A 12,878-nucleotide genomic window follows, 5' to 3' on the forward strand; every position below is an offset into this window, starting at 1 on the left:
TTCAAACATCCTAAGGGTAATTAGTACTAGCTACTTCCATTACTTCTCAGTCAGGCTTTATTTTTAAACAAGATTGTGCTTAACCAGCAAGGTTTGGGTACGAACTTGCAAATAAAAATCCTGAATTAAAGACAAAAAGAAAATCTACTTTTGCAGTATTTATTCAGACATAATCCCACAACAATATCAAAGTGAGCACACAGGTGTTCTAGTTTTCAATGGGTTCTAATAACACAGAAGTTCCTTATTTGTATGGAAAAAATTTGTACAATAGCTTTACAGGGAACTTAGGATGTATTTAAGAGTGGCAGTTGTAATGACTCTTCCTCAGTCTCTTCAGTTTACACTCAACTCCACACACCTGGGCCACCATTATACATCAAATTTATAACTTCCAAGTTGTATATTCTTAACCTCTTCCCCGGCAGAAACGGGTATACTTGTTTTCACCTAATGTTCCTTTTTCAGTTATTGACGAGAATACTTGGCTAAAACTTAACCTTCAAAAACCAGCTACAGACATATTTACTCATCAATTCTGAGCCTTTCTAAGCCCTTCTATGTGTGAAACAAGTATTCTCAGCAAATCGTACAAGGTAGTGCTGGGGCAGTTAAGGCCGCTTTCTTACTAGACTTGGTACAGCAGCCACTGTGGTTGGGTGCAGTTTTCATCCACATGACCACTCATTTTTTTATGGCTTTTTCAAAGAAATTATACCCTAAATGTCTAATTCTGAGGAAGATAGTGAATATGAACCTTCCCTCAGAAGCTTGAATACCTCTGATGACAGTGCCAGTTCATCAATGACTATTTTTCCACAAGCAAAGAGGGAGGTGGGGAGAGCTTGGATAAGCCTGGAGTTGTCAAAGGACCACAAATGTAACAAAAATTAAAAACAAAATAGGTTTTTCATTCCCCTTTACTTTTGGTAATAAACTTGTATGAGAAAACTGATGAAACTAAGGTGTAAACATATGGTTTATGGGAGGACGAGTTAACTCATTTTTTGCCAACAAAATAAAGTCAATTACAAAAATGAGAATAAAATTAAATAAAAATTGTTTTTCATAATCACCATGAAGAAGAAGATGAAGAAGAAGAAGAAAAAAAAAAAAAAAAAAAAAAAAAATCTGAAAACGAAATGTAAAAAAAATATTGGGGAAGAGGTTAATTACAATACACATTAGAGTAATTTCTGTCTATTGGGACCCAACTTCTTTTAAAGCAGTAGATTTACAATAAAATAGGAATGCAACATTTGACACTAGTACATATGCATAAATTTTTATGACTACAACTGAATCTAGTATACAATATATCCAAAAATTATGGAGAGAGGGAGAGAGAGAGAGAGAGAGAGAGAGAGAGAGGGAAAGAAAGAGAGAGAGAGAGAGAGAGAGAGAGAGAGAGAGAGAGAGAGGGAAAGAAAGAGAGAGAATGCTAGTGATCTTGAGCACATTGTATGGCATAATACAAATTAATTTTAATATGTATTCCACTTTTCAACACCAAATAACCTTTCAAACACATTGGTCACCTACTACAGAGGGGAGTCTTCCATCAGTCTTTCTAACTGGGCTTTCAATTTCCATTGGTCTTGCAATCCAGAATTAATGTTTCCTGCCCATATAATCACTAAACTTGAAACACATTTTGGTACACAAAAAGGAAGAAAAGAAAGAAAAAACAAAATAAAATTAATTAACAGTTTCCAGAGACTACAAAGAAGGGAATTGATTCAGGTGATGACTGTTAAGAAAAGTGATTCTACACTATCACAGAAGAAGGAATAGATAAGAGCTGTAGTTCCTTTAGAAGATAAGAAAGCAAATATTGGTAGGGTAATTTTCATTTTATTCTTATATTATATTTCTTCATCCCCCCCATAGTTCTTTACCCAAAACATTGTCTATCTGTGGTTGAGTTAAAAGGAAAAGCCATCCTATTGATTCTGATGCATCAATGTCTTTCACAAGTAAAAGGAACATTTGCATGGTGGTACATAATAATCTGCATAAATATATTGGCAGTTATCATTCAGCAACTCTCTTCACTTATTTACAATACCATTTTTAACACATTAATATTCCATGCTTCCATTGAAAACCACAACTATGTGCCACGTTTCTGACACTAAAAAGCTGAAGCTCTGGACCCACTTCAGCCATATGAGCCAACAGGACAGATGCAGGTAATGACCAAGTCTTCGGCCATCAGTCTAGCTCATCCTCATACATGACTGGAGGGTCACTTGGTACTTCAGTATTCTGTGATGATGAAGTGGTTGAAGTTGATGAAGAAGATGAAGATGAAGAAGCTGAAGAGGAGGAAGAAGATGATGAAGACGAAGATGATGACGGTGAGGAGGAAAGAGTGCTGTTGGAGTTGCTGGGGCCTGGCTGAAGCCAAGATCTGCTGTTTGGAGGAAGATAGTATATGCTTGAATTTTGATCCTCATTCCGTACCCATAACCTATGAAAGAAAATGACCATTGTCAAGCACTAACATAATTCACAATCACTTTGCAAAAGACTTGTTTACAAATATACAATAAGTAACTATTAGTTGCCTCCATGGAGGGTATTGTTGATATGGACTACCAGCACTTTTATCCTTGTGGACAATTTCGTGCTGCTGTCATACATTATATCTTATGTATTGCTCTAGTTACTCTATGGTGTTTACAGCATCATTATTAATTTATTATAACCCCCCCCCTTTTTTTTCAATGGGGTGGGGGGTGGGGGTAGAGGTTAGAAACCTGGGTGATCCATAAATGGATTTTGTGGACATGTTGGTTGCAGGACTTGATGGTGGATTGGTTGTAAAACGCTTGGTGAATCTGATACAATTGTACAGCATGAGTGTGGGTTGTTGTCGTTTCCTAAACTGCCTGGCCAAGCAGTACCGTCTCCATGAGGAACACCACAGTTGGAATGGCACTTTCCCACAAATCCTTTACAGAATGTATTTTGTGTTGTTGGTGTGCATGATTGTGTACAATACAGTCTTCTGTAATGCATTGTATAGTATGGGGTGAAGTGTTACATCCTGGGGCAGCTGTCTGCAATCCAACTTCTTTCAGTAGCTTAGAAGGGCTGGGTGGTGGCCATATCACAGTCTTAAAAGGTGGACTCTGTCCTTTTGGGGGGAGGGAGGATTCAGAGGGATGGATATCAGGGAGTCTGGCATGCAGCAATGTGTCTTTCAGTTTGTTGATGGAACTGGGATATGATAATGGACATGCTTCTGGAGGCTGGTGTTTGGTGGGTGTGAAGAAAAAGAAGAGATTATTTGTGTGTGATATAGGTATTTGGGTGTTTTTTTGATATCTCTTGACATGTGTGGGTATTCTGCTATGTAGTGTAGTGAGTGTGCTGTGTTTGTGGAGGCTGCAGCAAGTGTACGTGTGGCTTGCATGTCAAGGTCCTTGACTTTGAGGACTTTTGTTTCATGGTGTAAATGGTGTGTAGGTGTTGTATTTGTGCAGCCTGAAATTATCTTTATGGCTTTGTTTTGCATGGTCTGAAGGGTGTTGTGGTGTGTCTTAGTGAGATTAGAGGCCCATGTAGGGCTTGCATAATTCATCACTCAATGTATGCATTGTTTGTATACTGTAATATTAGTTTATTTTATCCAAATATTGTTCCTGCAATTGATTTAAGCACATTAAATCTAGGTGTGCATTTAGTCCTCATGTTTGTAATGTGCTGTTTGAATGACATGGATATATTGTACATTATGCCAAGAATCTCTGGTGTTGTTGGTATAGAGGCATGGTATGTATTTGTGTTCCACTGTCCAATCAGTGAAAAGCTTGGCTATAAATTTGGTTGGGGCTATTTTGAGTCTTGTTTGTAATGAACCAGGTATTGAGTGTATTCAGGTATGTTTGTAGTATTTCCACAGCTTTGTCTGAGTTACAGTGTGTGCTTTTAATTATCATGTAATCTGCATATGAAGATATTTGTATTTCTGAGGTGTTGGGTGTGAGTATATTGTGTATGTATAAATTAAAGAGTGTGGGGATAGAAATGAGCCCTGTGGTACTCTGTTTTTTTAAGTTTCTGGTGTGCAATGATTGGTCATTATATAACACACAGGCATTTCTACCTAGCAGATAATTGGCCAGCCATCTTTTGGTATTATTGTATATGTCTGTTATAAATTCTGTTTGTGTGACTGTGACAGGGTGGCATCGAAAGCTTTACCGATGTCTAGTGTTATGAGAGGTGTTTTGTGTGGAGGCTTATCTGAACTGTTGCCCTCAAATACTCTTTGCAAGAGGTTTATCAGAAGTGTTTGTGAAGTGTTGTGGTCTAAAAGAGTGTTGTGATTAAGCAAAGGGGGTATGTGGTGTAATGAGTAGAAGCATGAGGCATTTTACGACTTTGAAGGGGGTGCAGAGTAGCGTGATTGGGTGGTGTGATGCTTGAACTGCTTGGTCTTTGTTGGGTTTGGAGATGGTGATAATTTTCCCATGCTTCCAGATATCAGTTATTGTGTTTCTGTATGGTCATCAAATCTCATTGAAGACACTGAGAGATTGGAAAAAGTACAACAGCGAGCCACAAAACGGATTCCAAATATAAAAAATAAATCATATGAAAATAAGACTAAAATGTATGAATCTGTTTTCCCTAAAAAAAAAAAAAAAAAAAAAAAAAAAAAAAAAAAAAAAAAATCAGAGGTGACTTGATACAGGTCTTTAAGATTCTAAAGGAATTGACAATCCCAAAAGTGACAAAAATTTTCACACTAAATGAGAACCTGACAAGAAATAATGGTCTCAAACTGTCAGGAAATGGATTTAATTTGGAAGTGGTTTGAAATAACTTTGCCACCCATATAGTTAATGAATGGAATAAACTTCCTGCAGAGGCAGTGCAATATAGTGCAGTTCAAAATTTTATGATTCGTTTTGACACCTAAGCAAGATGCTGTAATGCCTGCCATTTATTCTATATTATTTGTTTGTTATTATTTGTCTGGGGTATTGGCTACATATTACTATGGCAAAGTAGCATGCAGTCGATACTTTAGGATCTATATGGGGCACCCCTATGGACCAGAGTCATACATCATTTTGTCTGTGACAGAGGAAAACTCAGTTCATAGAGAAATGATGACACTTTTATCCTACGACTGTCCCTCCATTATGCTGTCCCCCAACCCCTTGTTACTGTCCTGTACCATTTCTCTGAATATTCATTTCCTTTTTTCGCCTACCCTGTGGTGGGGGAAGAGAATGCTACCACCAAGTCTTTCCACTCGAGTCGTAAAAGGAGACAAAAAATGGGACAGGGGATGGGATTAGGAGTCCTGCTACCTGTAGCCCCAAAAGGGGAAATTTCTAAAAAAGTAAAGTAAAGGAATTGGAGAGGGTTAAAGAAAATGGAGAGAAGTGGGAGATAAGCCAGCTGTTGTTTGCGGACAACACTATGCTTGTAGCAGGATCAGAGGAGGGATTGAGGAAGTTAGTGACAGAGTTTGGGAAAGTGTGTGAAAGAAGGAAGTTGAAGATAAATGTGGGTAAAAGTAAGGTGATGAGATGTAAAAGGTGTGAAAGTGGCAGCAGACTGGAGGAAGTGGATAGTTTTAGATACTTGGGTGTTAACGTGGCAGGAAAGGGAGGAATGGAGATGGAGGTAGAATGTAGACTGAGAAAAGTGAGTAAATGCCTTGGGGGATTAAAAAATGTAATAAGAAATAGACATTTGGGAATGGATGCTAAGAGGAGATTGTATGAAGGAGTGATTGTGCCAACAGCACTGTATGGAGCAGAAACATGGAACATAACAGAAGGAGAGAGGAGTTTGAATGTGTTTGAAATGAGGTGTCCGAGAAGTATGATAGGGGTTACTAGGCTGGCTAAAGCGAGAAATGAGGTGAGGAGGAGAACCAAAGGGATTTCTCCCCATCTACTTTTCTGCGTGAGGGGATGGAGAGGAGGGGTCGCCGATTTAATGAAGAGCCTTTGCTGTGGATGTGCTCTGTCTTGTGACACTGCTTCTAACCCAGGGCAGTGGACAAGATGCAGGGATGACCCATTATCCAAGAGGTGCCAAGCTAAGGAGGGAAAAGAGTGGAGGGGAGTGGAGTGTGATTGGGATGGAATAGGTGGGAGTGGTTTTTATGTCTTTTTTTTTGGGGGGGGGGGGGGGTTACCACCGTTATAAGGGGGGGGGAAGTCTTTGGTATATGTATCATTTATCATTGTCAACTTATTATCATTTACTATTTACCTGTTTGTTATTTAACTTTGCCTATTTATCTTATTTAGTATTTATATTATTATAATTTTTATTTATTTATTTACTCGTTTATTGATCATTATTATAATTTTCCACACCCAACCGAGTAAAGAACCAAAAGGTCTCCTGTTGGCATGCTCCTTTGTAATCCTTCACGTATGTATGTAGGCCATGCAGTCCAACGTGTTTTAGGTGGATATTATTTATATTGTTTGGTCCACAGGCAGATCAGTGCTTGAGGTTAAGGATTATATGCTTCATCTGGTTGTCTATGAAGGGTGTGTAGTCTGGGTCTGTGGCGAAGTCTTTCTTACATCGAATGATGAGTCAGTCATCAGGGTGCGGGGTGAAATGGCTTGTCTGTGCAAAATAATTTATGGGTGTGTTTCCTTGTTGTCTGTTTGGTGGAAGTTGACTGTTGTTGTGGTTATTGCTGTGTGAGAGCATGTGCTACTGATGGATAGTGTAATGCTGTTGAAGGTCTTGCACAGTTTTCTGGTGTTTGTTTTGTGATTATGCTGACAAATGCTTGCCAAATTTGTATTTTTGTTCATGTATTTTGTTGTTAACCTGTGTCTAGTGTTTGTATTTGGTCTGCTATGTTCTGAGGGATATCTGTGGGGGTATTGTGTTTAAATGTACCACATTGGCTTTGGATTTCTGGTGTGATGTTGGGGTTGTATGTTTTTTTGTTGCCTCTGGGGATGTATTTCTTGTCTGTATTTTGTATGATTGTACTGAAAGTGTGCACAGCATCATCTGTGTCTGTGATTGTGTACTGTTTTGTGAAAGCTTCCCAGTTTGCTCCCTTTTAATTGGTGTGTGCATGTGTCTGTGGCCAACTGGGGTGCATCATGTTTTGGTGATGATGATAGTGTAGGTTGTTGTTAATTTACAAGGAAGTAAAGAGGGCAAAGAGTTCAGCAGTGAAGACCAAGGCAATCAAGAGGAGAGATCTAGATCACAACAAAGGATTACAAAGGTGGAGCATGCCAACAGGAGACCTTTTGTTCCATAACTAGGTCGGATGCATATATATATATATATATATATATAATGATAAAAAAATAAAATAAATAAAATACAATAAAATTATAATATACATACATATACCAAAGCTTTTTCCCCCTTACAAGGGAGGTAGCCAAAAAGGAAAAGGCATAAAATCATCCCCACCCATTCCATCCCTGAATACACTCCAAACCCCTCCACCCTCCCTCTCATCTTAGCACTTCCTGGATGACGGGTCATCCCTGCACCTTGTCCACTGCCCTGGGTCAGAAGCAGTGTCGCAAGACACAGCACATCCACAGCAAGGCCACTTCATTAAATCGGCGACCCCCCCTCTCCGTCCCCCCATGCAAAAAGGAGAAGACAGGGAGAAATCCCTTCGGGGCTGCGTCAAAATTTGCTCACACATACTACGTCACCCCCCATCCCCCCGCCCATTCCACCTCATGCTTCACATCATCATCCATATACAACCATTCTCCATTCACCCGTCTTCTGTCCTCTCCCGTCCTTCCTCCACAGACATTCCCCTCTTCCCCAAAGCCCCCTTCACTCCATCCATCCACCTCATCCTAGGATGTCCCTAAAAGTTTACTCCCTCCACATCTACCTTCCATACCTCTATTACTAGTCTTTCTTCACTCATTCTTTCCATGTGTCCAAACCATCCTAATACTCTTTCATCAACCCTATCTCACAACTCCCTTTCCACCCCTGTTCTCCTCCTCACCTCCTCATTTCTCACTCTATCTAGCCTAGTAACTCCCATCATACTTCTCAGACACCTCATCTCAAACACATTCAAACTCCTTCTCTCTTACTCTTTCCTATGTTCCATGTTTCTGCCCCATACAATGCTGTTGGCACAATCACTCCTTCATATCCATTCCCAAATGTCTATTCCTCATTACACTTTTTAATCCACCAAGGCATTTACTCGCTTCTCTCAATCTACATTCTACCTCCACCTTCACTCCACCTTTTCCTGCCACATTTGCACCCAAATATCTAAAACTATCCACTTCCTCCAGTTGCTCTCCCTTAACCCCTTCCATACGGTGCCGCACACGTAGGCGTCATGGACTTAGATCTCAGTGGCAGCAGCCAATGCCAGCCGTACGACGTGTCGTAATAATACTCGCATCATAAAATATAGTCACCGCTTATATCGATCGTTCTCTCTTTCACCCGCGAATTTTGAATACCACAGAGAATGGGATTCAGGGCACATTTGAGAGAATGTAAAAACACAGGGGCGACTACAATAAATATAATCAAGACGCCGATATGGCAGCCTCGCGAATACACTCGCTCCCCATGACGCCTACGTGTGCGGCACCGTATGGAAGGGGTTAATGCTCACTTCCAGACTACTGACACTTTCACCCCTTGTACATCTCATCACCTTACTTTTACCCACGTTTATCTTCAGCTTTCTTCTATCACGCGCTCTCCCAAACTCTGTCACCAACTTCCGCAATCCCTCCTCCGATCCTGCCACAAGCGCAGTGTTGTCCGCAAACAACAGCTGGCTCACCTCCCACTTTTCTCCATTTTCTTTAACCATCTCCAATCCTTGACTCGCTACCCTTGCATTTACCTCTCCCACTACCCCATCCATGTATAAGTTGAACAGCCAGGGTGACATAACGCATCCTTGACCAAGTCCCACCTTTACCCCGAACCACTCACTCTCTCCATTTCTAATCCTGACACAAGCTCTACTACTCTCATAAAAACTCTTGACAGCTTCTAGAAGCTTTCCTCCTATTCCGTATATCTCCAAAACCTCCCACAGTGCCTTTCTGTCTACCCTGTCGTAAGCCTTTTCCAGGTCCATAAAGGCCCAAAAAACATCCTTCCCGTATCATATAGCTTTCTCACATATCTCTCTTACCACAAAAATCTGATCTACACAACCTCTACCCGTCCTAAATCCACACTGTTCCTCACCAATTACTCCCTTTTCCTCTCCTAATCCTCTCTATCAAGATCCTCCCATAAGCCTTCCCAACTACACTTAACAAGCTAATCCCTCTGAAACTACTACATTCACACTTGTCCCCTTTTCCTTTGTAAAGTGGATGGGAGGTAAAGGGAACACGGGCTGAGGGAAATACTTTTATTCCTGACTAGTTTCGCCTGAGTGGCTTCTTCACAGGAATATAGTTTGAATTCAAGTTGGTCACTATATATGGCATAAAAAGGAACGTGGCAAAGTGTCAGGTTGGTCCCCCACTCGATCTCATCTGTCGGTGTGACGAGCTATCGCAGTGGGTGGACCAATTATCTGCCTGTTGGTATTCGCATGGCTGAAATGTCCATCTGGATCAGGGGCTCTGTGTTTATTGTTCATGACGACAAAGCGTGCTGCTGCTTTAGCCCATATTAAATCCCCAGTCCTCTTATTGAGGTTATCATGGATGTTGATAAAAACGGACTCCGTCGCCTTTCTTTCTTGTCGTGTGATGTTATCCATGAGAATGTTTGCCTGGTTCCATTTCGGTAGATGGCCTCTTTCATCGACATGGTTTACTATTGCACTGCCAACCCTGTGGTGTCTTACATCTGCTCGGTGTTCTTTTAATCTGGTGTCTAAGCCTCTGCTAGTTTCACCGATGTATTTCCTGTCACATCCACCACACGGTATGATGTGGACTACACCTACACTGGTGTTAAATGTTCTATGTAGGGATGTTGAAATTTAGGTGTCTGCCATAGCTGTTTAGACTGATTTTGTCATATTGAGCTCTTGATTCTACTCCCTGGAGCTACATATCACTGGGAGTTCCATATTTGCCTTCAAATTCATTATTTATTCTTATTGGGCATTTCTTTGATATTAATTCATTGTTGCCAGGCTTCAGGACAAAAAAAAAAAACTTGGGTAATTAATTCAGGGTCCATTTTGTCTTGGTATGGATCAAAGTGAAGGATAGTACAACTGTATAGGCTTGAGAATGGAAAACCTCTTTGTGGGATCATATTTGTGGCTATCGATTGTGGTACTTTGGTCAGTTGACAATGCTGACAACAGTGATTATTACTATCTGTGGAGATGGTGGGCACTTGCTCTGGCATTACCTTTGTAGACTGTTTTTGAGTTTGGGATGTGTGTGTCTCAACAGAGAAGTATTGCCAGACGGGAGGAGGGCAACAGAGGAACCATGCTGAGGATGGCTTCCCAGCCAAGTTGGGATTTGGGAAGGCTATATTTGGAGCACCTTTTCTAACCTCTTCCCATGTGGGGTAAAAAGAGAGGATTCAAAATTGGGCTGCTCAGTGGTGTAGGTTGCTGCTGAGCTGTGCTACTCCCCATCCTAGCACATGGCAACCACAAGTCCTACAAGAGATCACAATCTCACCCCACCATCTTGTACTTGCCAGAGGACTTATGGTTGTTATTTGAAAGAATAATTGTTGTTAATTTGTGGGGAAAGACTGAATATATTGTTGTTAATTTGTGGGGAAAGACTGAATACTATCAGTCTCAGTCACTTCTTCACTCTTGGTATACCACTTGAAAGTGGTGAGGTAGTGGTCCATTTCCTTTCAACCTGATTTTAAATCCCATTTCAAGATCTTGCCTCCTACTTCTTGATAGAAAATGGGATAGAGGGCTGTCAGACCTAGAAACGAGATTTATAGCAGGCATGAAAAAGTTAATCCTGGATTGTGTCTCCAAGTTTCCAGAGATAACCATCTCCTGCCCCTAACATCACTCACCATAGCCAGAATACATTAATGGGAAGAATCAAATTATTATTACATAATTACAGGAGTGATTGAATATAGTCTCAGATGCTGCCTTGTAAGCATCAACTTCTATAATGTGACTTGAACTTGGGAGGCACTGCATTGAGCTGGTGAGACTTCAGCTGATCTTCTTTCAGGAAGAAAAGCCAGGAAGAAGTCCTGGCCTTCCCTATTGAAGGTAAAGCATAACTACAATGCATCAAATCTAAGACCTTCACAGGAGAACACTAAAACAGTGTGTAATTGGTCCATGAATATAAAAAAAGCATGTATAATATTGTAGATAAAAAGCTGACATAAAGCAAGACCCTTTAATGTGCAGGACAGGAACACATGCAACAAATATAAACTATCTACAGCATTCAATAGGGAGCCACATATTCCTAGATTCACTTCTTTGTTATTTGCTATAGATTCACTTTTCAATGAAAGACAGCTATTAGTTTCTTTATACAGTTTACCCATACTCCTGTACGAGGGTCAGGCCTTGAACCTGGTTCTGGGGTATCATGTCTGCCCACTAGACCATTACACCTTGGCACAATGGGTATCTATATGCAGTAGTTCTGAAAGATGGACAGCTTTGCTGTCCACTTTCAAAACTTGCCAACTCCTTCATCTCCATCAACAGGTGCTGCTCTAAGGGGTTGACAGTCTTCAGAATAGGCCAAAGATCTTTATCAACTTCTACATTTCTTGCATTCATTCACACATGGGGAACTGGGACCGGTAACAGGCCTCCTCCTTCTTAATACTTTCAGCCAGTGACATAGAAACAGTTCTACATCAGGCTCAATTGAAATATTAATTGTCAGGTAGGTGAGGGAAAGTATAACATACAAGGAATAGACAGAAGAGGAAAAATGAGAGGTGATGTGATAACAGTGAAATGAAAAATTAAGGTGGATAAAGTGGAAATAGAAGGAATGACCAAAGTAATGAATATAAGAATTACAAGTGGGTATGGGGTGAGTGGAGACTGGTTGTGTATGGATGATGCTGTAATGTATGGAAGGGAGTGGGGGATGGGGATTAGGGAGTGGTTATGTATGATATTTTGACACAGCCAGAAGCGATTTCTCCCCATCTTCTCTATTTCTGAACAAGGGGATGGAGAGGGGGGGGGGGGTCGCTGATTAAATAAAGCAGCCTTGCTGTGGATGTGCCATGTCTTGCCCCATTCCTTCTGACCTAGGACGATGGTCGAGATGCAGGGATGACCTGTCATCCAGGAGGAGCCAAGAAAAGAGGGAGGAAGGGAGGAAGGGAGATGTGGTGAAAGGGAGTGGAGTGGGTGGGAGTGAACCTAAGGTGATTTGATCATCAAATTACCAGTGCCCATCATGTGGTTCTTGAATTTATGCTGGATGTGGGAGAGACAGAAATAAGATGGAAATATACACACAAGGAAGATGCAAGTTTACAAACACAATACTTTGGAGCAAATTGGACTTTGTTTAATGGAAAGAAAGAAAAGAAAAAAATAAAAAGAAAAAAGGAGAGAGAGAGAGAAATAGAATATTTTTAAGAAAATTTGAACGTAAGAGTGTGAAGGTATGTATACACCACACACAATTCATTAACCCTTGTTTCTCTTGTAGAAGATCCAACCTTCAGATAACAAGCAATGGGTTTTGGTTGGGTCCACAAGTCACTCAGGGAGATGCATTGTGTTTAGGCGGATAGTTCTCCAAAGTTAATATTGGTTGCAACATTTGATTAAATTAATTACTAAATCATCTTCACATTTTTTCTTTACCACCCAAACTCTCCTTAATCTTTACTACTCTAAATTAGTATTGTTGTCTACTGATTGTTAGTGTGTTAGTATGATGTGTTCTGTGCCCTATGTGTGG

The 12,878-nt window shown here is 40.5% G+C and overlaps 1 protein-coding gene across 4 annotated transcripts in view; it reads right to left on the bottom strand.

The window, feature by feature from the left end:
- Positions 1-34: 34 nt before the first annotated feature.
- The window catches only part of LOC143039474 (E3 ubiquitin-protein ligase RNF115-like), a 73,536-nt gene continuing 60,692 nt past the window's right edge, over positions 35-12,878 (bottom strand). For 3 of the 4 annotated variants that reach the window (XM_076210703.1, XM_076209946.1, XM_076211522.1), the window contains one exon: positions 35-2,473. In XM_076210703.1, coding sequence (XP_076066818.1) covers positions 2,215-2,473 — 259 coding nt within the window. In that variant the 3' untranslated portion in view covers positions 35-2,214. The remainder of the gene's footprint in view (positions 2,474-12,878) is intronic. The other variant, XM_076212238.1, reaches the window with a different exon arrangement.

This window comes from Oratosquilla oratoria, chromosome 1 (assembly GCF_046742065.1).
Source record: "Oratosquilla oratoria isolate Oo_2021 chromosome 1, ASM4674206v1, whole genome shotgun sequence".
Classification (NCBI taxonomy): domain Eukaryota; kingdom Metazoa; phylum Arthropoda; class Malacostraca; order Stomatopoda; family Squillidae; genus Oratosquilla; species Oratosquilla oratoria.